General features: G+C 44.8%; 2 protein-coding genes across 3 annotated transcripts; one reads left to right on the plus strand and one right to left on the minus strand.

The window, feature by feature from the left end:
- Nucleotides 1-5,268: 5,268 nt before the first annotated feature.
- Nucleotides 5,269-26,770, minus strand: LOC131935557 (uncharacterized). The gene is made up of 17 exons (XM_059292014.1): nucleotides 26,723-26,770; nucleotides 26,226-26,406; nucleotides 25,722-25,907; nucleotides 24,151-24,242; nucleotides 23,668-23,785; nucleotides 23,253-23,401; nucleotides 21,070-21,237; nucleotides 20,092-20,205; nucleotides 19,491-19,625; nucleotides 18,810-18,909; nucleotides 17,150-17,292; nucleotides 15,506-15,754; nucleotides 15,032-15,271; nucleotides 14,239-14,327; nucleotides 13,346-13,481; nucleotides 12,436-12,494; nucleotides 5,269-6,175 (listed from the first exon to the last, which is right to left on the minus strand). Exons 2-16 carry the CDS (start codon nucleotides 26,296-26,298, stop codon nucleotides 12,444-12,446), a joined length of 2,043 nt encoding a protein of 680 aa, XP_059147997.1. The 5' UTR covers nucleotides 26,299-26,406; nucleotides 26,723-26,770; the 3' UTR covers nucleotides 5,269-6,175; nucleotides 12,436-12,443.
- On the plus strand, nucleotides 6,635-9,608 carry LOC131935558 (uncharacterized). 2 transcript variants are annotated; one of them, XM_059292016.1, is made up of 2 exons: nucleotides 6,635-7,691; nucleotides 8,441-9,608. In XM_059292016.1, exons 1-2 carry the CDS (start codon nucleotides 7,083-7,085, stop codon nucleotides 8,471-8,473), a joined length of 642 nt encoding a protein of 213 aa, XP_059147999.1. In that variant the 5' UTR covers nucleotides 6,635-7,082; the 3' UTR covers nucleotides 8,474-9,608. The 2 variants fall into 2 exon arrangements, with proteins under 2 accessions (XP_059147999.1, XP_059147998.1); XM_059292015.1 differs by lacking the exon at nucleotides 8,441-9,608 and having other exon boundaries at nucleotides 6,635-6,897; nucleotides 7,045-8,434.
- Nucleotides 26,771-26,906: the final 136 nt, after the last annotated feature.

The raw sequence follows: 26,906 nt of genomic DNA on the forward strand, positions 1-26,906 counted from the left end.
GAAAACATGTTTGATAGCTAGAAAACATGTTTGGTAGCTAGAAATCATGTTTGATAGCTAGAAATCATGTTGGATCGCTAGAAAATAAAGTGCGATGGATCCCCTCAAAACTTCCAACATTTCATCTTTCAAAGATGTCTTCAATTGCTTGTGGTCAGTATTTTTACCTCAATTTAGACCCGTTTATAATGGGATGTTTCTTCCAGACTATGTATATCGATGAGAGGCAATAATCTCTAAGTTTTCTATATAAGTCCTTCATTAGAGCTTAGGGGTAAGACCAGACAGGACAGGGGGTGAGGTAAGTGTTTGACCACTCGACCAGACAGGACATGAGGTGTTTGACCACTCGACCAGACAGGACATGAGGTGTTTGACCACTCGACCAGACAGGACATGAGGTGTTTGACCACTCGACCAGACAGGACATGAGGTGTTTGACCACTCGACCAGACAGGACATGAGGTATTTGACCACTCGACCTGACAGGACATGAGGTAAGTGTTTGACCACTCGACCAGACAGGACATGAGGTAAGTGTTTGACCACTCGAACAGACAGGACATTAGGTAAGTGTTTGACCACTCGACCAGACAGGACATGAGGTAAGTGTTTGACCACTCGACCAGACAGGACATGAGGTAAGTGTTTGACCACTCGACCAGACAGGACATGAGGTGTTTGACCACTCGACCAGACAGGACATGAGGTAAGTGTTTGACCACTCGACCAGACAGGACATGAGGTGTTTGACCACTCGACCAGACAGGACATGAGGTGTTTGACCACTCGACCAGACAGGACATGAGGTGTTTGACCACTCGACCAGGCAGGACATGAGGTAAGTGTTTGACCACTCGACCAGACAGGACATGAGGTAAGTGTTTGACCACTCGACCAGACAGGACATGAGGTAAGTGTTTGACCACTCGACCAGACAGGACATGAGGTGTTTGACCACTCGACCAGACAGGACATGAGGTAAGTGTTTGACCACTCGACCAGACAGGACATGAGGTGTTTGACCACTCGACCAGACAGGACATGAGGTAAGTGTTTGACCACTCGACCAGACAGGACATGAGGTAAGTGTTTGACCACTCGACCAGGCAGGACATGAGGTGTTTGACCACTCGACCAGACAGGACATGAGGTGTTTGACCACTCGACCAGGCAGGACATGAGGTGTTTGACCACTCGACCAGACAGGACATGAGGTAAGTGTTTGACCACTCGACCAGACAGGACATGAGGTAAGTGTTTGACCACTCGACCAGACAGGACATGAGGTGTTTGACCACTCGACCAGACATGACATGAGGTGTTTGACCACTCGACCAGACAGGACATGAGGTAAGTGTTTGACCACTCGACCAGACAGGACATGAGGTGTTTGACCACTCGACCAGACAGGACATGAGGTGTTTGACCACTCGACCAGACAGGACATGAGGTGTTTGACCACTCGACCAGGCAGGACATGAGGTAAGTGTTTGACCACTCGACCAGACAGGACATGAGGTAAGTGTTTGACCACTCGACCAGACAGGACATGAGGTAAGTGTTTGACCACTCGACCAGACAGGACATGAGGTGTTTGACCACTCGACCAGACAGGACATGAGGTAAGTGTTTGACCACTCGACCAGACAGGACATGAGGTGTTTGACCACTCGACCAGACAGGACATGAGGTGTTTGACCACTCGACCAGACAGGACATGAGGTGTTTGACCACTCGACCAGACAGGACATGAGGTGTTTGACCACTCGACCAGACAGGACATGAGGTGTTTGACCACTCGACCAGACAGGACATGAGGTGTTTGACCACTCGACCAGACAGGACATGAGGTGTTTGACCACTCGACCAGACAGGACATGAGGTGTTTGACCACTCGACCAGGCAGGACATGAGGTAAGTGTTTGACCACTCGACCAGACAGGACATGAGGTGTTTGACCACTCGACCAGACAGGACATGAGGTAAGTGTTTGACCACTCGACCAGACAGGACATGAGGTAAGTGTTTGACCACTCGACCAGACAGGACATGAGGTAAGTGTTTGACCACTCGACCAGACAGGACATGAGGTGTTTGACCACTCGACCAGACAGGACATGAAGTGTTTGACCACTCGACCAGACAGGACATGAGGTGTTTGACCACTCGACCAGACAGGACATGAGGTAAGTGTTTGACCACTCGACCAGGCAGGACATGAGGTAAGTGTTTTACCACTCGACTAGACAGGACATGAGGTGTTTGACCACTCGACCAGACAGGACATGAGGTGTTTGACCATTCGACCAGACAGGACATGAGGTGTTTGACCACTCGACCAGACAGGACATGAGGTAAGTGTTTGACCACTCGACCAGACAGGACATGAGGTAAGTGTTTGACCACTCGACCAGACAGGACATGAGGTGTTTGACCACTCGTTCAGACAGGACATGAGGTGTTTGACCACTCGACCAGACAGGACATGAGGTAAGTGTTTGACCACTCGACCAGACAGGACATGAGGTGTTTGACCACTCGACCAGATAGGACATGAGGTGTTTGACCACTCGACCAGACAGGACATGAGGTAAGTTTTTGACCACTCGACCAGACAGGACATGAGGTAAGTGTTTGACCACTCGACCAGACAGGACATGAGGTAAGTGTTTGACCACTCGACCAGACAGGACATGAGGTGTTTGACCACTCGACCAGACAGGACATGAGGTAAGTGTTTGACCACTCGACCAGACAGGACATGAGGTGTTTGACCACTCGACCAGACAGGACATGAGGTGTTTGACCACTCGACCAGGCAGGACATGAGGTAAGTGTTTGACCACTCGACCAGACAGGACATGAGGTAAGTGTTTGACCACTCGACCAGACAGGACATGAGGTGTTTGACCACTCGAGCAGGCAGGACATGAGGTAAGTGTTTGACCACTCGACCAGACAGGACATGAGGTAAGTGTTTGACCACTCGACCAGACAGGACATGAGGTAAGTGTTTGACCACTCGACCAGACAGGACATGAGGTGTTTGACCACTCGACCAGACAGGACATGAGGTAAGTGTTTGACCACTCGACCAGACAGGACAGGAGGTGTTTGACCACTCGACCAGACAGGACATGAGGTGTTTGACCACTCGACCAGACAGGACATGAGGTGTTTGACCACTCGACCAGACAGGACATGAGGTGTTTGACCACTCGACCAGACAGGACATGAGGTGTTTGACCACTCGACCAGGCAGGACATGAGGTAAGTGTTTGACCACTCGACCAGACAGGACATGAGGTGTTTGACCACTCGACCAGACAGGACATGAGGTGTTTGACCACTCGACCAGACAGGACATGAGGTGTTTGACCACTCGACCAGACAGGACATGAGGTGTTTGACCACTCGACCAGACAGGACATGAAGTGTTTGACCACTCGACCAGACAGGACATGAGGTAAGTGTTTGACCACTCGACCAGACAGGACATGAGGTAAGTGTTTGACCACTCGACCAGACAGGACATGAGGTGTTTGACCACTCGACCAGACAGGACATGAAGTGTTTGACCACTCGACCAGACAGGACATGAGGTAAGTGTTTGACCACTCGACCAGACAGGACATGAGGTAAGTGTTTGACCACTCGACCAGGCAGGACATGAGGTAAGTGTTTGACCACTCGACCAGACAGGACATGAGGTAAGTGTTTGACCACTCGACCAGGCAGGACATGAGGTAAGTGTTTGACCACTCGACCAGACAGGACATGAGGTGTTTGACCACTCGACCAGACAGGACATGAGGTGTTTGACCACTCGACCAGACAGGACATGAGGTGTTTGACCACTCGACCAGACAGGACATGAGGTGTTTGACCACTCGACCAGACAGGACATGAGGTAAGTGTTTGACCACTCGACCAGACAGGACATGAGGTGTTTGACCACTCGACCAGAGAGGACAAGAGGTGTTTGACCACTCGACCAGACAGGACATGAGGTGTTTGACCACTCGACCAGAGAGGACATGAGGTGTTTGACCACTCGACCAGACAGGACATGAGGTGTTTGACCACTCGACCAGACAGGTGAACTAGTATTAACACCTGCAGTTGCTACACACTCGACACAACACTTAGAAGATAACATGCCTCCCCGCTTAAGTTGATGTCAGATACTTAAAGCCAACATGTAGTGTTGGACATTGTGTTACTTGAATGTGGAGAATTACAATAGACGTGATTGGTCTAAACCTCAAACTAGATCCAATTACTGTTATTAGTCGACTATAACTTTACTTGGTTATATAGGTAGTCTACTAGAGCTTTACGTGGTTATAATGTAGTCTACTAGAGCTTTACGTGGTTATAATGTAGTCTACTAGAGCTTTACGTGGTTATACAGGTATGTTTTAAATCATGCACGAACAAAGTTATACTAACAAACTTTAAAACATACAACTTATTTGCCTGTTTATCAAATATATTAGAAAGCTTTGTAGAAGAACCAGTTCTTTTCCATCCAGAGTTGAAGAATAGTATTTTCTAAAGTCTTCCCGTGTGTGTTCACATGTATTTATTTAGAAAGCTAATGTTTACCGTTTGATGCCAGCCCATAGTTTGTTAGATTAAGTTAGCTAATGTTTACCATTTGATGCCAGCCCATAGTTGGTTAGATTAAGTTAGCTAATGTTTACCATTTGATACCAGCCCATAGTTCGTTAGATTAAGTTAGCTAATGTTTACCATTTGATGCCAGCCCATAGTTCGTTAGATTAAGTTAGCTAATGTTTACCATTTGATGCCAGCCCATAGTTTGTTAGATTAAGTTAGCTAATGTTTACCATTTGATGCCAGCCCATAGTTTGTTAGATTAAGTTAGCTAATGTTTACCATTTGATGCCAGCCCATAGTTCGTTAGATTAAGTTAGCTAATGTTTACCATTTGATGCCAGCCCATAGTTCGTTAAGTTCACTCAACTTATGACCTTGGCCAAAAACGACGTCAGTAAACTTCAAGAGAAACGTGTTTTACGAAACAATGTAACGGTATCAAAGGGGATAAAATGACGCCATTCATGGACACAGTGACGTCATTCACGGACACAGTCACACCATTCACGGACATAGTGACGCCATTCATGGAGACAGTGACGCCATTCATGGACACAGTGACGTCATTCATGGACACATTGACGTCAATCATGGACACAGTGACGCCAATCAAGCCATGAAGCACACATACAGTCTGTTTTATTTTTATTGCAATTATCCCTGCTGACTTATGATTTAAACAGAAATGAACAAGTCACGTGACATTGTACTTGGTAAAAAAACATTTATAAAAAATAAAAATTGACCGAAAAATAACAACGGTAAAAAAAACAGATTAAATGTACAGGGGGCTGGGCGTGATCAATACGTGTTTGTATGGAGTGGACGTGGTCAATGCGTGTTTGTATGGAGTGGGTGTGGTCAATGCGTGTTTGTATGGGGTGGGCCTGGTCAATGCGTGTTTGTATGGAGTGGGCGTGGTCAATGCGTGTTTGTATGGAGTGGGCGTGGTCAATGCGTGTTTGTATACAGTGGGCGTGGTCAATGCGTGTTTGTATGGAGTGGGCGTGGTCAATGCGTGTTTGTATGGAGTGGGCGTGGTCAATACAATACATTTTGTAAAAGGGTTAAAAGCTACTTGACGGGCATAAGTTATAAAGTAGGTCATTGTAATTGTATAGGTGCAGTAGGAGATTGTATAGATGCATAAATTGATTTTATTGGTACAATAGGAGATTGTATAGATGCATAAATTGATTTTATTGGTACAATAGGAGATTGTATAGGTTAAGAAACTCGTGAGAGGTAGGCTTGTCCAGCATTGATGGTCGCTCCACTCTACTCCACCTGTAGCTGACCGACCCTGACAGTACACACGTAGTAGGACTAGAATGGCAGGGGGGGGGGGGGGGGCAAGTCAAACTTCAACACACGTCACGGTCTAGGAAGTTCCTGTTGGACGTCCATCTTAGTGACGTCACGAACATGGCGCAGTCAAACAGTTGACGGCTACAGTGATCCACGTGTTGCTAGACGTGGGGTCAAGTGATCCACACCATCGACCGGTCGTTCACCCCTGGCGAGCTTCTGACAGCTGACATCAACAAATCTGTAAAAAAAGATATTTTACAAATTTTGACTGTAAGAAAAGATATTTTACAAATCTTGCTGTAACAAAATATATTTTACAAATCTTTACTGTAACAAAAGATATTTTACAAATCTTTACTGTAACAAAAGATATTTTACAAATCTTGACTGTAACATCCTTTATATAAAACTAATATCGGCTAGGCTTTGCTCCAACCATTTAAAGCCATCTCAAAATGTAAATGTTAACGCACAGATGTGTGTTTACAAGATGTTTTAAGAAACATTAAGGAGTGTTACATTCAACAGAAACCCGCTTGTTACTGTCCTCTCCGGTTCAATGTGAAATAATACTTTCGCTTAGATTACTAGAAAAATTAGATACATTTTAATAACAGCAAGGTAAAAAAACAAATTAATTAAAATCTTTTATAATTTTGCCAGGGGAGGTAATTTAAAAAGAAATTCAACTCTGTTACGTCCCTTACATGTCCCCTGCTTGTGTGTGTGTGTGTTGTGTGCTGGAACGACAGGTACCCTCCCTTTGGTGTATAGTTGTATCCCTTGGTTGAGTGTGTTTACATGGAGCGAGAGGTGTTCACGTGAGGTGTGTCAGGTGACGGGTGTCAGAGCGTGTGCCAGGGTGTGAATCAGTCTGTTGGAGTGTGGCTGTGGACGTGGAACGTGGGGTTGAGATCTGGATGTGAAGTTGTGCTGTGGCTGTGGACGGGGAGACGTTGAGTATCTTGTTATTTTATGTTGTAGACTCCATTTGCTCTTTTATTATTCTTATTACTGTATACATTTATATTAAACATCTTATTGTTATTATTATATTTAAATAGTGTTAGTTGTCTTTGTTTGTCGCTACATATATATATACCCTAGATTCCAGAACCCAACATTTGGGGGCTCGTCCGTTTAGCATGGCTACTACCAGGAGTGCCAGAAGACAGCTAATAAGTGATTTGAAGGAGGAGGGAAAGCTAATTGGGCTGACCGATGACAGTTTGGCGGAGTGGGTGAAGGAAGAGTTGAGGAGGGTGGAAGATGCGAAGGTCGAGGTTGTAGCAAAGGTATGTAACCCTGTACCCCGCTTGAGGGATGTGGCGCCGATGACGGTGGACGAAGACCTGGGTGCGTATGTGAGGCATTTTGAGAGTCAGGCAAAGAGACAAGGCATTGACCCCAAGGACTGGTCGCTCCTTCTGACGGACAAGATGAGTGGACAACTGAAGACTTTCCTCGTTGAGACGGGACTGAACTTGCATCAGGACTTCGAGTCAGTAAAGGTAAAGTTATTCACGCACGCAGGTTTCAACGAGGAAAAGTATAGGGTCAGATTCCACCAGCTGGTACCAACACACGACGATATGAGAAGCTTCGCAGTCAACACAGAAGCCGCGTTGAGAGCGTGGGTCCGGCAGTCGGAGACAAAGGAAACGTTTGAGGACTTGGTGAACCTCCTGATTGTTGATCGGATAAAATCGGTGGTCACATGTGATCTGTTGGAGAGGCTGAATGGTGCTGCTAAGGTAAGTGTGGAAGATAATCTTAAAGTTATTGACAACTATAAGAGCACGCAAATCGCTAGAGTGACGAGGCCAGTAAATCAAACCCCTCCGTACGTCGCTGCTAGTTCGACAGCAGAGAGGATACCCTGGCTAAACACGACACCGCGATCTCCAGGACGCCACACTTGCCCTGGTGTACAGCCTGTGCATGGTGTTAGGAAGGTCAGCCGGAGCAGTAAATGTTTCACATGTGGACGTTATGGACACTATGCCAGGGATTGTCATAGCAATAGTAATAGCGGCTTTACTTGGAGAAATAGGTCAGAGAAAAGAGCTGTCGTGGAGTATGGAAACAACAAAAGACCTTATCGGTGCTACAAATGCAATGAACAAGGTCATATTGCCAAAGAGTGCAGTATGGGTATAGATACAGGCGCCTGTTATAGTTGTAGAAAGCCAGGCCAACGAAACTGTCTCATCGGGACCAGTAGAGCGAGCAACTGGCGTACTGAAAATGTACATCGACGGTCAGATGATCTCAAGTGTTATTGCTGCGGTGGTGTTGGTCACATATCACGGGTGTGTCCCACAGCTCAGCGTGATATGTTAGGAGATTTTTCCCGGCTTAAAGACTCGCATATGAGAGCGAGGTAAAGCACGAAATTTGGAGGCGTATCCTTACAAAGGTAGTGTCCTTGGTAAGTTTTTTTTTGTTAAGATAATTTATTCAATCAATGTTAATTTTTCTTTTTTTTTTTTTTTTTTTGCAGAAGCTGTGTATGATGATTACGGGCTGGAGATGATTAATGTAGTTAAAACGGCTATCGAGAAAGGAACTAAGTTTGATCGCCTTTAAGAAAAGATTACCATCTATGGCGACGTACGCATCTACCGATGGGCCCTTGCTCTACATGAATTAGCCTGTACTGGGAAACATATCAAGGGAACTGAGAACTTTGTAGCAGACATTCTATCACGAGTGTTTTACGACAACTAGTGTATATGATATTGAGAAATGTATTATTGTTGGAGTACAGTATGATTATATTAAGGAATTTACTATTGAGGCATTATGATATGATTATATTGAGAAATGTTTCAGAAAGGTATTACTGATGCAGTATAGAATGATTATGCAAATCAAATTTTTTATTGTGGCTTCTCACATGTATCTTCATAGGTTGAGATAGTCAGACCACGAGCTTGGTGCCCGGCCGGAGAAAACCATAGTCCACACTCAGGACCGAAATGTTAAAGCTGGATGCGAGCCACACTCTGGACCGAACTGTCCAGGCTGGATACAAGCCACACTCTGGACCGAACTGTCCAGGCTGGATACAAGCCACACTCTGGACCGAACTGTCCAGGCTGGATACAAGTCAAACGCTGTCCCCACCGGTCAAAGCGAGGCGTCCTAAAAGCTGAAGAATAAATAGTCGAGCTCGGGCACCAACAGTGGCTAATGGAACAAGAGATGTTTGATCTCTTTAAGGAAAAGAGATCTGAAGGTGGAGGGGAGGGATGTTACGTCCCTTACATGTCCCCTGCTTGTGTGTGTGTGTGTTGTGTGCTGGAACGACAGGTACCCTCCCTTTGGTGTATAGTTGTATCCCTTGGTTGAGTGTGTTTACATGGAGCGAGAGGTGTTCACGTGAGGTGTGTCAGGTGACGGGTGTCAGAGCGTGTGCCAGGGTGTGAATCAGTCTGTTGGAGTGTGGCTGTGGACGTGGAACGTGGGGTTGAGATCTGGATGTGAAGTTGTGCTGTGGCTGTGGACGGGGAGACGTTGAGTATCTTGTTATTTTATGTTGTAGACTCCATTTGCTCTTTTATTATTCTTATTACTGTATACATTTATATTAAACATCTTATTGTTATTATTATATTTAAATAGTGTTAGTTGTCTTTGTTTGTCGCTACATATATATATACCCTAGATTCCAGAACCCAACAAACTCATGCTAATAAAAAAAAATGTGAATGCAAATTCTGTAGACGTGCAAGAGGGCATTATTGTTAGAATATTATAATTAGCATGGATTGATAAAATGCACCGTGATAGGTAAAATACGGACATTTTAAATATTGACTTTTGTTTATTTTATGGATAAATTAGGGTATTATAGTCGTTGTCTAAGTTGAATCAGGTGGTTCCGCCGGCGCCACGGCCGGGCGCGATTTAGACTGTGAGCACTATGTGTTTATGTTTGTATTTAAGTTGCGTTTATGTTATTCGTTTGCGTTTTCTGTTGTATTTTTTACGTTTGCATTTGTGTTTGCCTTGTGTTTTTGTTTGTTTTTTCTTTTGTGTTTGTGTGTTGCGTTTGTGTTTTTGTTTATGTTTATGTCTTTTGCGTTTGCGTTTGCATTGGTTTTGTGTTGTGTAAGACGATAGCCACCACAAGTGTATCCTTAATTTTCACGTTATCCATAATCTTTATTATCTAATATGTAACTTTCAATTATGTATGTAGTGGACCGAGGATTAAAAAGGAATATAAGAATTTAATAGATGTCATCCTCATAGTGTTAAACGTCTAAAGTGCTCGTCGTCTAAATTCACGATTTAAAAAATTAATATTGAAGGTGATGTAAAACAATTTTCATTTTTCAAACTTATAGTGATAAATTTACTGTCGGCATGTCCATTAAACAAAATCTCAAACTTATAGTGGTATCTTTACTGTCGGCATGTTCATTAAACAAAATCTCAAACTTATAGTGATATCTTTACTGTCGGCATGTTCATTAAACAAAATCTCAAACTTATAGTGATATCTTTACTGTCGGCATGTTCATTAAACAAAATGTTTTCAAACTTATAGTGGTATCTTTACTGTCGGCATGTTCATTAAACAAAATCTCAAACTTATAGTGGTATCTTTACTGTCGGCATGTTCATTAAACAAAATCTCAAACTTATAGTGGTATCTTTACTGTCGGCATGTTCATTAAACAAAATCTCAAACTTATAGTGATATCTTTACTGTCGGCATGTTCATTAAACAAAATCTCAAACTTATAGTGATATCTTTACTGTCGGCATGTTCATTAAACAAAATGTTTTCAAACTTATAGTGATAACTTTACTGTCGGCATGTCCATTAAACAAAATCTCAAACTTATAGTGATACCTTTACTGTCGGCATGTTCATTAAACAAAATCTCAAACTTATAGTGGTATCTTTACTGTCGGCATGTTCATTAAACAAAATCTCAAACTTATAGTGATATCTTTACTGTCGGCATGTTCATTAAACAAAATCTTAAAAAATGTATCACCTTCACAAAAATTCTAATTGTGTCTGAAAAATTATTTACATTTAGTCATTTAACACTTATTACGTCCCTTGATAAATTAGGAAAACACAATTACTTCTCTTTATAAAATCATTACACCGAGGGGAGGGGAGGGGTATTTTTTATTACTTTGTTTTGGTATTGGGAAAAAATACTTACATAATTAGCGTGGATTGATCAATTGCAATGTGGTAAGTAAAACACACATATTTTAAATACTGCTTTTAATTTATTTTATACACTGAACGTACTGTTTACTAATTATTTAAAAAAATTAATAACAGTCTAGAAGCCGCTCCTAAATATCCTCTATGTTTACTACTTTCCGTTTGCGGATAAGCTTGGGGTATTGTAATTGTTCACTAAATTGAAACAGGCGCGTACGCCGGCGTCCCGGCGTACTTCGATTTGGCGCCCCTGGGCTATCATGTGAGCGCTATGGTGCATAATTTCGTTTTAAAATAGACTATTGATAAGAAATGTTACTATAGTCTTTAAGTGAATCTATTCCGGGCGTCCTCCGGCGCCCCGACAGAGTGGTATTTGGCGGCCCTGGCCTTCCCGTGTTCGCTATGGCGCCTACGTTCGTTTAAGTGAGTGCAAAAGACTATGACGAAGTTGGGGTACTATAGTCATTTACTAAGTTGAAACAGGCGGTTCTGCCGGCGCCCCAGCATGGTGCAACCTGACGTCCCGTGCTAGACTGGGAGCACTTTGCGTTTAAGTTGGCTTATGTGCTTTCTTTGTGTTTGGGTTGGGTTTACGTTGGTGGTTGGGTTTGTGTTTGCGTTTGGATTTGGTTTGTTTTCGTTTGGTTTTTTGCTTGCGTTTGCATTTGTGTTTGTGTTTTCTTTGTGTTTGTGTTTGTGTTTGCGTTTGTGTTTGTGTTTTCGTTTGTGTTTGTATTTGTGTATGCGTTTGTGTTATGTTTGCTTTTTTGTGTGTTTTTGTTTTGGTTGGGTGTGGTTAGGGTGGGCAATGCCGGGTATATGCTGATTACTAAACACACATGTTATGGTCCTTTACGGCTTGTATCCTATAATTACCGTTACCGTTATGACGGGGTCCTTTTGTCGATGGCCCTTTTGACGGGGTCGATTTGACGGGGCTCTTATGTCGGGGCCGTTTTGTCGGAGTAGGTTTGACAGGGCCGCTTTGTCATTGGCCGTTTTGACCCCCTCCACTCATACACCTCCCTCCCGTCAAGTCAATCGTACATGATGATGTCAACATTCCAAGTCAAAATATCGCTGTGTGTGTGGTGACAGCTTTGTGTGTGTGTGGTGACAGCTTTGTGTGTGTGTGTGTGTGTGGTGACACCTTTGTGTTAGTGTGTGTGTGTGTGGTGACACCTTTGTGTTAGTGTGTGTGTGAGGGAGCAGTTTTGTGTTTATGTGTGTGTGTGTGTGTGTGAGTTGACAGCTATGTGTGTGTGTATGACAGCTGAGAGCATATATTTTCTCACCTGAGCATTTACTCTGTTAACGGCAGGTCGGCATTGTCTACCTGCATCTCTGGCAGACCCTGTTAGGATGGGACAGGTAGAAGGTCAGGTGTGTACTGGATGTGTAGGTCAGGATATAGGTCAGGTGTGTACTGGATGTGTAGGTGAGGTGTGTACTGGATGTGTAGGTCAGGTGTGTACTCGATGTGTAGGTCAGGTGTGTAGGTCAGGTGTGTACTGGATGTGTATGTCAGGTGTGTACTGGATGTGTAGGTCAGTTGTGTACTGGATGAGTAGGTCAGGTGTGTACTGGATGTGTAGGTCAGGTGTGTTCTGGATGTGTAGGTCAGTTGTGTACTGGATGTGTAGGTCAGGTGTGTACTGGATGTGTAGGTCAGGTGTGTACTGGATGTGTATGTCAGGTGTGTACTGGATGTGTAGGTCAGTTGTGTACTGGATGAGTAGGTCAGGTGTGTACTGGATGTGTAGGTCAGGTGTGTTCTGGATGTGTAGGTCAGATGTGTACTGGATGTATGGATCAGGTGTGTACTGGATGTGTAGGTCAGGTGTGTACTGGATGTGTAGGTCAGGTGTGTACTGGATGTGTAGGTCAGGTGTGTACTGGATGTGTAGGTCATGTGTGTACTGGATGTGTAGGTCATGTGTGTAGGTCAGGTGTGTACTCGATGTGTAGGTCAGGTGTGTACTGGATGTGTAGGTCAGGTGTGTACTGGATGTGTAGGTCATGTGTGTACTGGATGTGTAGGTCATGTGTGTAGGTCAGGTGTGTACTCGATGTGTAGGTCAGGTGTGTACTGGATGTGTAGGTCAGGTGTGTACTGGATGTGTAGGTCAGGTGTGTACTGTATGTGTAGGTCAGGTGTGTAGGTCAGGTGTGTACTTAACGTGTAGGTCACGTGGCAGTCCTCACCTGAGGTCCCAGGACTGAGGCCATAGACTTGTGTAGGTCCTCCAGCTCCTGATGTAGGACTGCTGTACTCTGGGCCTCCTTCTTCTGGAGCTCTCTCTGTGCCGCCACTTCTGACTGAGTCTGTTGCAGGGAGTACCTGTAACATTGGCACATTTGTATAGAACATTTCTATTGGCACATTTGTATAGAACATTTCTATTGGCACATTTGTATAGAACATTTCTATTGGCACATTTGTATAGAACATTTCTATTGGCACATTTGTATAGAACATTTTTATTTGAATATTTGTTTAGAATATTTCTTAAATTTTTTATTTTTTTTAACATTTCTATTTAAATTTGTATGAGACATCTGTCAAGCTAACTAGAGACTTGACCACTTGACCTACTTACTTGTAGTCTGCTAGATACTTGACCTACTTACTTGTAGTCTGCTAGAGACTTGACCACTTGACCTACTTACTTGTAGTCTGCTAGAGACTTGACCACTTGACCTACTTACTTGTAGTCTGCTAGAGACTTGACCTACTTACTTGTAGTCTGCTAGAGACTTGACCTACTTACTTGTAGTCTGCTAGAGACTTGACCACTTGACCTACTTACTTGTAGTCTGCTAGAGACTTGACCTACTTACTTGTAGTCTGCTAGAGACTTGACCACTTGACCTACTTACTTGTAGTCTGCTAGAGACTTGACCTACTTACTTGTAGTCTGCTAGAGACTTGACCTACTTACTTGTAGTCTGCTAGAGACTTGACCACTTGACCTACTTACTTGTAGTCTGCTAGAGACTTGACCACTTGACCTACTTACTTGTAGTCTGCTAGAGACTTGACCACTTGACCTACTTACTTGTAGTCTGCTAGAGACTTGACCACTTGACCTACTTACTTGTAGTCTGCTAGAGACTTGACCACTGTGTCCTGAGACTTGGCGATGTCTGCAAGTTTTTCTAAAGCATCTGACGACTCCAGCTGTTCCTGTCGGTGGGAATTTGGAGGGGTTCATTATCTGAACATTTGGAGGGGTTCATTATCTGAACATTTGGAGGGGTTCATTATCTGAACATTTGGAGGGGTTCATTATCTGAACATTTGGAGGGGTTCATTATCTGAACATTTGGAGGGGTTCATTATCTGAACATTTGGAGGGGTTCATTATCTGAACATTTGGAGGGGTTCATTATCTGAACATTTGGAGGGGTTCATTATCTGAACATTTGGAGGGGTTCATTATCTGAACATTTGGAGGGGTTCATTATCTGAACATTTGGAGGGGTTCATTATCTGAACATTTGGAGGGGTTCATTATCTGAACATTTGGAGGTGTTCATTATCTGAACATTTGGAGGGGTTCATTATCTGAACAATTGGAGGGGTTCATTATCTGAACATTTGGAGGGGTTCATTATCTGAACATTTGGAGGGGTTCATTATCTGAACATTTGGAGGGGTTCATTATCTGAACATCTGGAGGGGTTCTTAGAAAGAGAGCGTCATACACAGAGAGAGAGAGACATACATACATACAGAGAGAGAAAACCTTACACAGAAAGAGAGAGCTGTGTCAGAGAGAGAGAGAGAGAGAGAGCTGTACCAGCTTAGAGTTGAGCGTGTTGTAAAGCTCCATGGTTTGGGCCCTGATAGAGAGAGAGAGAGAGAGAGAGAGAGAGAGAGAGCTGTACCAGCTTAGAGTTGAGCGTGTTGTAAAGCTCCATGGTTTGGGCCCTGATCTCCGCCATCTTCTTGGTCTCAGTCTCCTGCTCCCTGCGCTGCTCGTCCTGCTTGGCACCTGCCGCGCCCTTTGACCTCCTGTAGTTGTCGATCTCCCGCTGAAGCTCCTGCTGCAGCTTCTCCATGATGGCGATCTTGACCATCGTCTCCTTCTGCTGCTTGACCAGCTTGGTCATTTCGTCGGAGGTCAGCTGTAAACAAACATTGGACGGGGTCAAAGGTCAGCTGTAAACAACCATTGGACGGGGTCAAAGGTCAGCTGTAAACAACCATTGGACGGGGTCAAAGGTCAGCTATAAACAAACATTGGACGGAGCTAGGGGTCAAAGGTCAGCTGTAAACAAACATTGGACGGGGTCAAAGGTCAGCTGTAAACAAACATTGGACGGGGTCAGAGGTCAGTTGTAAACAAACGAATGACTTACACTAGTGGACAGGGCCCGCTCCATTTTGCTGTAAAGCTCCATGAGCTTAGTTTGGAGCTTCCTGAGCGCCACGTCACTGATGGCCCGCTTCCGGTCCCTCTCCATCAGCTCCTCGTGCGTCTTGAGCAGGGTCAGCTTGTACTTGACCAGCGAGTTCTGGATGTCCACCTGCGTGTCTCGGAGCTTCTTCAGACTCCTCAGGGCCGCCACTTGCCTGTTTAGTATGTTGGTCACCAGACGACCTTTGGGCTGGGTGCACGGGGGGGGGGATAGATGGTGGATTAGGTGGATTAGGTGGTGGATTAGGTGGAGGTTATGGGGTGGATTGGTTGGAGGTTAGGTGGTGGATTAGGTGGAGGTTAGGTGGTGGATTATGTGGAGGTTATGGGGTGGATTAGTTGGAGGTTAGGTGGTGGATTAGGTGGAGGTTAGGTGGTGGATTAGGTGGAGGTTAGGTGGTGGATTAGTTGGAGGTTAGGTGGTGGATTAGGTGGAGGTTAGGTGGTGGATTAGGTGGAGGTTAGGTGGTGGATTAGGTGGAGGTTATGGGGTGGATTAGGTGGAGGTTATGGGGTGGATTAGTTGGAGGTTAGGTGGTGGATTAGGAGGAGGTTAGGTGGTGGATTAGGTCGAGGTCAGGTGGTGGATTAGGTGGAGGTTAGGTGGTGGATTAGTTGGAGGTTATGTGGTGGATTAGGTGGAGGTTAGGTGGTGGATTAGGTGGAGGTTAGGTGGTGGATTAGGTGGATGTTAGGTGGTGGATTAGGTGGATGTTAGGTGGTGGATTAGGTGGAGGTTAGGTGGTGGATTAGGTGGAGGTTAGGTGGTGGATTAGGTGGAGGTCAGGTGGTGGATTAGGTGGAGATTAGGTGGTGGATTAGGTGGAGGTTAGGTGGTGGATTAGTTGGAGGTTAAGTGGTGGATTAGGTGGTGGATTAGGTGGAGGTCAGGTGGTGGATTAGGTGGAGGTTAGGTGGTGGATTAGGTGGAGGTTAGGTGGTGGATTAGGTGGAGGTCAGGTGGTGGATTGGGTGGAGGTTATGTGGTGGATTAGTTGGAGGTTAGGTGGTGGATTAGGTGGAGGTTATGGGGTGGATTGGGTGGAGGTTATGTGGTGGATTGGGTGGAGGTTATGTGGTGGATTAGGTGGAGGTTAAGTGGTGGATTAGGTGGAGGTTATGTGGTGGATTGGGTGGAGGTTATGTGGTGGATTAGGTGGAGGTTATGTGGTGGATTGGGTGGAGGTTATGTGGTGGATTGGGTGGAGGTTATGTGGTGGATTAGGTGGAGGTTATGTGGTGGATTAGGTGCAGGTCAGATGGTGGATTGGGTGGAGGTTAGGTGGTGGATTGGGTGGAGGTCAGGTGGTGGATTAGGTGGATGTTAGATGGTGGATTAGGTGGAGGTTAGGTGGTGGATTAGGTTGAGGTTAGGTGGTGGATTAGGTGGAGATTATGTGGTGGATTAGGTGGAGGTTAGGTGGTGGATTAGGTGGTGGATTAGTTGGAGGTTAGGTGGTGGATTAGGTGGTGGATTAGGTGGAGGTCAGGTGGTGGATTAGGCTAGACAATGATTAGCTTGTATTGTGTAGAGTACACGGTGGAGGTAATAAATGCTGCCGTCGGTTCTGTGGTGTCTACTCACCCCCTCCACGGCTAACTTTCTTATGCTGGATCTGAAATTTCGGACAGCCATCTCTAGACTGACCACTTTGTCCACTATGGCTTTCCTTGAGACCTTGAGACTGGCCAGTTCCTTGTACAGGTGCGTGCGGTCAGATATCTCAACTATACAAGGGCAAGGGAATATGGAGTCAGTAAAAAATGAGAACAGTTGACCTTTTGTCCTTACCTAGAATGTCGTCATTGTTTAGCACAGTTGACCTTTGACCTTACCTAGAATGTCGTGATTGTTTAGCACAGTTGACCTTTGTCCTTACCTAGAATGTCGTCATTGTTTAGCACAGTTGACCTTTGACCTTACCTAGAATGTCGTGATTGTTTAGCACAGTTGACCTTTGTCCTTACCTAGAATGTCGTCATTGTTTAGCACAGTTGACCTTTGACCTTACCTAGAATGTCGTGATTGTTTAGCACAGTTGACCTTTGACCTTACCTAGAATGTCGTGATTGTTTAGCACAGTTGACCTTTGACCTTACCTAGAATGTCGTCATTGTTTAGCACAGTTGACCTTTGACCTTACCTAGAATGTCGTGATTGTTTAGCACAGTTGACCTTTGACCTTACCTAGAATGTCGTGATTGTTTAGCACAGTTGACCTTTGACCTTACCTAGAATGTCGTCATTGTTTAGCACAGTTGACCTTTGACCTTACCTAGAATGTCGTGATTGTTTAGCACAGTTGACCTTTGACCTTATCTAGAATGTCGTCATTGTTTAGCACAGTTGACCTTTGACCTTACCTAGAATGTCGTCATTGTTTAGCACAGTTGACCTTTGACCTTATCTAGAATGTCGTCATTGTTTAGCACAGTTGACCTTTGACCTTATCTAGAATGTCGTCATTGTTTAGCACAGTTGACCTTTGACCTTATCTAGAATGTCGTCATTGTTTAGCACAGTTGACCTTTGACCTTATCTAGAATGTCGCAATTGTTTAGCACAGTTGACCTTTGACCTTACCTAGAATGTCGTCATTGTTTAGCACAGTTGACCTTTGACCTTATCTAGAATGTCGTCATTGTTTAGCACAGTTGACCTTTGACCTTATCTAGAATGTCGTCATTGTTTAGCACAGTTGACCTTTGACCTTATCTAGAATGTCGTCATTGTTTAGCACAGTTGACCTTTGACCTTACCTAGAATGTCGTGATTGTTTAGCACAGTTGACCTTTTGTCCTTACCTAGAATGTCGTCATTGTTTAGCACAGTTGACCTTTGACCTTACCTAGAATGTCGTCATTGTTTAGCACAGTTGACCTTTGACCTTACCTAGAATGTCGTCATTGTTTAGCACAGTTGACCTTTGACCTTATCTAGAATGTCGTCATTGTTTAGCACAGTTGACATTTGACCTTATCTAGAATGTCGTCATTGTTTAGCACAGTTGACCTTTGACCTTACCTAGAATGTCGTCATTGTTTAGCACAGTTGACCTTTGACCTTACCTAGAATGTCGTCATTGTTTAGCACAGTTGACCTTTGACCTTACCTAGAATGTCGTCATTGTTTAGCACAGTTGACCTTTGACCTTACCTAGAATGTCGTCATTGTTTAGCACAGTTGATTTTTGACCTTACCTAGAATGTCGTCATTGTTTAGCGCAGTTGACCTTTGACCTTACCTAGAATGTCGTTCTCAATTCTCTTCTGATTGTCCTGCACCGATGCCACCTGCCCCCGTAAGTAGGTCAAGATTCGGCGTTGTTCCAGGTTTATCTTGGACTGGAAACAAATAATTTGATGTATGCAACAAAAGTTCCAAGCAATTTGTAGTTGCGCCATAAGTTCCAAACAAATTGTTGGATGCAGCAAAAGGTCCAAACAATTATTTGTTTGATGCAACAAAAGTCCCAAACAATTTGTTGGATGCAGCAAAATTTCTAAAAAATTTGTTGGATGCAGCAAAAGTTCTAAAAAATTTGTTGGATGCAGCAAAAGTTCCATACAATTTGTTTGATGCAACAAAAGTTCCAAACAATTTGTGGATGCAACAAAAGTTCCAAACAATTTGTTGGATGCAACAAAAGTTCCTTTGTCGGATGCAACAAAAGTTCCAAACAATTTGTTGGATGCAACTAAAGTTCCAAACATTCATGTAGTGTCTGATGGTGGATATAACTTTCCACAGCTGTTTCCTAAAAGAATGCTATCGGTATGACCCCCACCCCGGGTCAACCCCTCCACTCACCCCGTGTCGACCCCTCCACTCACCCCGTGTCGACCCCTCCACTCACCCCGGGTCAACCCCTCTACTCACCCCGTGTCGACCCCTCCACTCACCCCGTGTCGACCCCTCCACTCACCCCCGGATCTATAACTTTCCGCAGCTGTTTCTCTGAGAAGCGCAGCCTCTCATTGAGGAAGTCGATCTGACTGTCCAGACTCTCCATCTTCTTCGTCACCACAGCCAGCATGCCCTCCTTCTTGTTCAGTTGTTTCTGGGGCAACAAATATCAGGTCAAGGTCAAGAGAAACAGGTGTTCTAAGGTTCAATATAAGCAGATTGGGTCTAGAAATAACACGGGCTGTTGTGTAGAAAGTCAAACATAACACAAACACGTCAGATACACGTCAGGTACACATCAGGTACACGTCATGTAAACATCAGGTACACATCAGGTACACATCAGGTACACAACACCTACACGTCAGGTACACATCAGGTACACGTCATGTAAACATCAGGTACACATCAGGTACACATCAGGTACACAACACCTACACATCAGGTACACATCAGGTACACACCAGGTACACATCAGGTACACATCAGCTACACATCAGGTACACAACACCTACACATCAGATACACATCAGCTACACATCAGCTACACATCAGGTACACATCAGCTACACATCAGCTACACATCAGGTACACATCAGGTATACACAACATGCAATCACCTGGAGGGCTGGAATTCTGGGGGTCAAGGACATTATTTTTTTGGTCAGCAGACTGAGGGCTTCTGCTAGGGTCGCCTGGGAGTCTCTCATCTCCTTCAGCTCTGGTCCCACCAGCTGTAGGACATTTTTGGACATTTAGTCATCTGGTCATTTTAGGACATTTTAGGACGTATAGTCATCTGGTCATTTTAGGACATTTTAGGACGTATAGTCATCTGGTCATTTTAGGACATTTTTGGACATTTAGTCATCTGGTCATTTTAGGACATTTTAGGACGTATAGTCATCTGGTCATTTTAGGACATTTTTGGACATTTAGTCATCTGGTCATTTTAGGACATTTTAGGACGTATAGTCATCTGGTCATTTTAGGACATTTTAGGACGTATAGTCATCTGGTCATTTTAGGACATTTTTGGACATTTAGTCATCTGGTCATTTTAGGACATTTTAGGACGTATAGTCATCTGGTCATTTTAGGACATTTTTGGACATTTAGTCATCTGGTCATTTTAGGACATTTTAGGACGTATAGTCATCTGGTCATTTTAGGACATTTTAGGACATTTAATCATCTGGTCATTTTAGGACATTTTAGCACATGTAATCATCTGGTCATTTTAGGATATTTTAGGACATTTAATCATCTGGTCATTTTAGGACATTTTAGCACATGTAATCATCTTGTCATTTTAGGATATTTTAGGACATTTAGTCATCTGGTCATACAAGTTGTAGGGCAGGTAGGCATTTAATACTCAGTTACAGTGCAGTGCTAAATTTGTCGGTGTGTCGATGTGTCGGTGTATTAGTCTGTCAGGGTGTCCGTGGGCCAGTACTCGGTGTGTCAGTATGTCATCACTTAGTATATCAGTATGTCAGTGTGCCGGTATGTCAGTGTGTCAGTGTGTCAGCGTGTCATCACGTAGTATATCAGTGTGTCATTGCGTCGGTGTGTTGGTGCTGTCTATTATTTACCGTATCTATGGTAGCCACTTTCTCCATGACGTCAGCAGATAGACCAGCGAATCTGACCTCCAACTCTGAGGTCAACCTTTTGACCGAGGTCAGGCCGTTCTTCAGGTCAGATGTTGACGTGGCTAGCTCTCTGATACTGGCCCTCATATCCTTAGCTGACTGGGACAGCTGGGGTGGTCGTGGTGTTAGGTGTTTAGTGGTGGTCATGGTGTTAGGTGTTTAGTGGTGGTGATGGTGTTAGGTGTTTAGTGGTGGTGATGGTGTTAGGTTGTAGTGGGGGTCATGGTGTTAGGTGTTTAGTGGTGGTGATGGTGTTAGGTGTATAGTGGTGGTGATGGTGTTAGGTTGTAGTGGGGGTCATGGTGTTAGGTGTTTAGTGGTGGTCATGGTGTTAGGTGTTTAGTGGTGGTGATGGTGTTAGGTGTATAGTGGTGGTGATGGTGTTAGGTTGTAGTGGGGGTCATGGTGTTAGGTGTTTAGTGGTGGTGATGGTGTTAGGTGTATAGTGGTGGTGATGGTGTTAGGTTGTAGTGGGGGTCATGGTGTTAGGTGTTTAGTGGTGGTCATGGTGTTAGGTGTTTAGTGGTGGTGATGGTGTTAGGTGTATAGTGGTGGTGATGGTGTTAGGTGTTTAGTGGTGGTTTGTAGTGGTGGTCATGGTGTTAGGTGTTTAGTGGTGGTCATGGTGTTAGGTTGTAGTGATGGTCATGGTGTTAGGTGTGTAGTGGTGGTGATGGTGTTAGGTGTTTAGTGGTGGTCATGGTGTTAGGTGTTTAGTGGTGGTCATGGTGTTAGGTGTGTAGTGGTGGTCATGGTGTTAGGTTGTAGTGGTGGTTTGTAGTGGTGGTGATGGTGTTAGGTGTATAGTGGTGGTCATGGTGTTAGGTTGTGGTGGTGGTCATGGTGTTAGGTTGTAGTGGTGGTCATGGTGTTAGGTTGTGGTGGTGGTGGTGATGGTGGTGATGGTGTTATGCATGTAGTGGTGGTGATGATGTTAGGTGTATAGTGGTGGTGATGGTGTTAGGTTGTAAAGGTGGTGATGGTGTTAGGTTGTAGTGGTGGTCATGGTGTTAGGTTGTAGTGGTGGTCATGGTGTTAGGTTGTGGTGGTGGTGGTGATGGTGTTATGCATGTAGTGGTGGTGATGGTGTTAGGTGTATAGTGGTGGTGATGGTGTTAGGTTGAAAAGGTGGTGATGGTGTTAGGTTGTAGTGGTGGTGATGGTGTTAGGTGTATAGTGGTGGTGATGGTGTTAGGTTATAGTGGTGGTCATGGTGTTAGGTGTATAGTGGTGGTGATGGTGTTAGGTGTATAGTGGTGGTGAAGGTGTTAGGTGTATAGTGGTGGTCATGGTGTTAGGTGTATAGTGGTGGTCATGGTGTTAGGTGTGTAGTGGTGGTCATGGTGTTAGGTTGTAGTGGTGGTTTGTAGTGGTGGTGATGGTGTTATGTGTATAGTGGTGGTCATGGTGTTAGGTTGTGGTGGTGGTCATGGTGTTAGGTTGTAGTGGTGGTCATGGTGTTAGGTTGTGGTGGTGGTGGTGATGGTGGTGATGGTGTTATGCATGTAGTGGTGGTGATGATGTTAGGTGTATAGTGGTGGTGATGGTGTTAGGTTGTAAAGGTGGTGATGGTGTTAGGTTGTAGTGGTGGTGATGGTGTTAGGTGTATAGTGGTGGTGATGGTGTTAGGTTATAGTGGTGGTCATGGTGTTAGGTGTATAGTGGTGGTGATGGTGTTAGGTGTATAGTGGTGGTGAAGGTGTTAGGTGTATAGTGGTGGTCATGGTGTTAGGTGTATAGTGGTGGTGATGGTGTTAGGTGTATAGTGGTGGTGATGGTGTTAGGTTGCAGTGGTGGTGATGGTGTTAGGTGTATAGTGGTGGTGATGGTGTTAGGTTGTAAAGGTGGTGATGGTGTTAGGTGTTAGGTTGTAGTGGTGGTGATGGTGTGAGGTGTGTGGTGGTGATGGTGATGGTGTTAGGTGTGTAGTGGTGGTGATGGTTTTAGGTGTGTTGTGATGGTGATGGTGATGGTGTTAGGTTGTAGTGGTGGTGATGGTGTGAGGTGTGTGGTGGTGATGGTGATGGTGTTAGGTGTGTAGTGGTGGTGATGGTGATGGTGTGGTGGTAGATGTGGTAGTGATGGCGACTGGGTAGTGGGTACACTATGACGTCACCAATTACCATTGCCACTGTGAGACTTGTGCCCTTCTCTTCCTCGTTGACCTTTCTGACCTTGTCACTGAAGGTCTTCTGAAGCTCGCCCAAGGTCATGACCGCGTCCTCGACCCGCTTAGTCTCAGATTTCAGCACTTCCGTTTTCTCGTCTTCAGCTGTGGGTGGAATGTTGGAGGCTAGATACAGACAGACAGGCAGACAGGCAGACAGACAGACAGACAGACAGACGGACAGACGGACAGACGGACAGACGGACAGACGGACAGACGGACAGACGGACAGACGGACAGACGGACAGACGGACAGACGGACAGACGGACAGACGGACAGACGGACAGACGGACAGACGGACAGACGGACAGACGGACAGACGGACAGACGGACAGACGGACAGACAGACAGTGTGTACCACGTGACCTACCAGCAATGTTCTGATCCGTCTGCTCCTTAGTTGTCCTCAGGAGATGGTGAGTCAAAGCCCGTGAATTTTTCAAAGCCGCCACTTCTGCCCTCAACTCTGTTGTCTCCTTGTGGAGGTTCTGTCAGGTGGGGAGGGGGGAGAGGGGGGGGGGAAACACCGAACATGATGAACAATAATTTGTCACAAGAACATGTAGGGAGAAGGTGTAGGACGGACGCAACAAAAAAGAGAAATAAAAGCTTTTTATTTTATTTGGGACCGGGGTTGATGATACAATCAGATCTAAGAGAAAATCATAAATTTCATCGGGAAAAATCTCTTTGCTCTAAAAGAAATAAGCAACTAAAAAAGAGATGGTACAGATTTTACATTTCTCTTAACGTTTTGATTTATAATGATGTGTGCCTGTTTGTCAGCTGGTTTTAGTTTACCATCCGTCGATCATCTGGCATAATCTGACCTTGAACTTCATCCAGCACTGACCTTGACATCAATATTCCTCTGCTCCAGGGCCAAGACACGCGCCTGTAGCTGTTCGATCCACGAGGACGCTGGTTTCTTGATGGGGCCAACCTCTGGAACATACAGGTGCTCATACAGGTGCTTATGCAGGTGCTCATACAGGTACTCATACAGGTGCTCATACAGGTGATCATACAGGTGATCATACAGGTGATCATACAGGTGATCATACAGGTGATCATACAGGTGCTCATACAGGTGCTCATACAGGTGCTCATACAGGTGCTCATACAGGTGCTCATACAGGTGCTCATACAGGTGCTCATACAGGTGCTCATACAGGTGCTCATACAGGTGCTCATACAGGTGCTCATACAGGTGCTCATACAGGTGCTCATACAGGTGCATGTACAGGTGCTCATACAGGTGCTCATACAGGTGCTCATACAGGTGCTCATACAGGTGCTCATACAGGTGCATGTACAGGTGCTCATACAGGTGCTCATACAGGCGCTCATACAGGTGCTCATACAGGTGCTCATACAGGTGCTCATGCAGGTGCTCATACAGGTGATCATACAGGTGCATGTACAGGTGCTTATACAGGTGCTCATACAGGTACTCATACAGGTGCTCATACAGGTGCTCATACAGGTGCTCATACAGGTGCTCATACAGGTGCTCATACAGGTGCTCATACAGGTGCTCATACAGGTGCATGTACAGGTGCTCATACAGGTGCTCATACAGGTGCTCATACAGGTGCTCATACAGGTGCTCATACAGGTGCTCATACAGGTGCTCATACAGGTGCTCATACAGGTGCATGTACAGGTGCTCATACAGGTGCTCATACAGGCGCTCATACAGGTGCTCATACAGGAGCTCATACAGGTGCTCATGCAGGTTCTCATGCAGGTGCTCATACATGTACTCATACAGGTGTTCATATAGGTGCTCATACAGGTGCTCATACAGGTGCTCATACAGGTGCTCATACAGGTGCTCATACAGGTGCTCATACAGGTGCATGTACAGGTGCTCATACAGGTGCTCATACAGGCGCTCATACAGGTGCTCATACAGGTGCTCATACAGGTGCTCATACAGGTGCTTATACAGGTGCTTATACAGGTGCTCATACAGGTGTTCATACAGGTGCTCAGACAGGTGCTCATGCAGGTGCTCATGCAGGTGCTCATACATGTACTCATACAGGTGCTCATACAGGTGCTTATACAGGTGCTCATACAGGTGTTCATACAGGTGCTCAGACAGGTGCTCATGCAGGTGCTCATGCAGGTGCTCATACATGTACTCATACAGGTGTTCATATAGGTGCTCATACAGGTGCTCATACAGGTGCTTATACAGGTGCTCATGCAGGTGTCCATACAGGTGCTCATACAGGTGCTCATACATGTGCTTATACAGGTGTTTATACAGGTGCTCATACATGTGCTCATACAGGTGCTCATACAGGTGTTTATGTAAGTCTTCATATATGATGCTTAAAGGTCATTACCTGGTATAAAGTTCAAGGCTCACCTGCCTTAGGTTCTAGGCTCACCTGCCTTAGGTTCTAGGCTCACCTGGCTTGTCCACCTTCCTCATATCCGGCACCGCTACATCCGGTTCTGCAGACAGGACGCAAGACTCCTTGACCTTGTTGAACTTGTAGTAGCGGCAGTCGATCTCCTTCTCATCAACACACGCGCCTGCGCACTGGGTGTCTGACAGGCCAGGTCGCGTGATCAGGGTGTTGGCCGTCACGTGACCTGTGGTCAGACAAACTAAACGGTGAGACAAACTAAATGGTGAGACAAACTAAATGGAGAGACAAACAAAATGGTGAGACAAACTAAATGGTGAGACAAACTAAATGGTGAGACATACTAAATGGTGCGACAAACTAAATGGTGAGACAAACTAAATGGTGAGACAAACTAAATGGTGAGACAAACTAAATGGTGAGACAAACTAAATGGTGAGACAAAAAAAGAGTGACAAAATGTGACCCAAAAAGTGAACCGAGAGAAAAATGAGATTACCTCACTAAAAGTGAGGTAATCTCACGCAACCCCAGTGTGTTTCACCTGGCAGTGTGGCAAGGACTAGAACAGTGAGAACGAGGGGAAGTGGGTTCAAACCCCGCCTGTCCCACAACATTCAGCCTGTTGGTGTGATCTGGTACAGATCCTATTTATAACGGCATGTCATCTCAGCATGTCATCTCAGCATGTCATTTCAGCATGTCATCTCAAAATGTCAACTTCCCTAATACATCAACAAATACATGTTAATTCATTTCAAATTAACATATTAAATCAATACACTGTCATTCATGTGCCGATTGACAGCATTCTCTCATGACAAATGACATGGCATTTCCTCCACAGCTAATTAATATCTTTACTTTTTACCAAAAAATAAATAAATTTAAAAGTTCAACATAAGCAAGTCTGTGGAATCAAAACAAAGCTTACAACACAACACTGTAAACATATCTACCGTCAAACTTTGAAACATATCTAGACTAGATCTAGATGTACAGTCGAACTATGAATCACAAAAACACAAACATGGAACCTACTCAGCGTGGAGCTAACACCATTCAAACAAGTGGACAAGGTGAATTGCCTTCATCAGAACAAAACAAATCAAATGGACATCAAAACCTGCTGCGTTCAGGTGTCATTTCTGGGAAAATCCGATTTCCTGCGTACATGGATCTTGTTGGTTGGTTGAATTATTTTATAGTAAATTTGGTTCTATTT

This window comes from Physella acuta, unplaced genomic scaffold (genome assembly GCF_028476545.2).
Source record: "Physella acuta isolate Inbredline_101_S28 unplaced genomic scaffold, ASM2847654v3 ptg000148l, whole genome shotgun sequence".
Taxonomy (NCBI): Eukaryota; Metazoa; Mollusca; class Gastropoda; family Physidae; genus Physella; species Physella acuta.

Bases quoted from the DNA above. Each gene is read 5' to 3' on its own strand.
- LOC131935557 (XM_059292014.1), bottom strand. From the start codon at position 26,298: ATGTTGTGGGACAGGCGGGGTTTGAACCCACTTCCCCTCGTTCTCACT. The intron at 23,402-23,667 runs GTAGGTCACGTG...TTCCACCCACAG, and splicing joins GACGGATCAGAACATTGCTG to CTGAAGACGAGAAAACGGAA. The intron at 15,272-15,505 runs GTAAGTCATTCG...GTTTGTTTACAG, and splicing joins AGCGGGCCCTGTCCACTAGT to CTGACCTCCGACGAAATGAC.
- LOC131935558 (XM_059292015.1), top strand. From the start codon at position 7,083: ATGGCTACTACCAGGAGTGCCAGAAGACAGCTAATAAGTGATTTGAAG.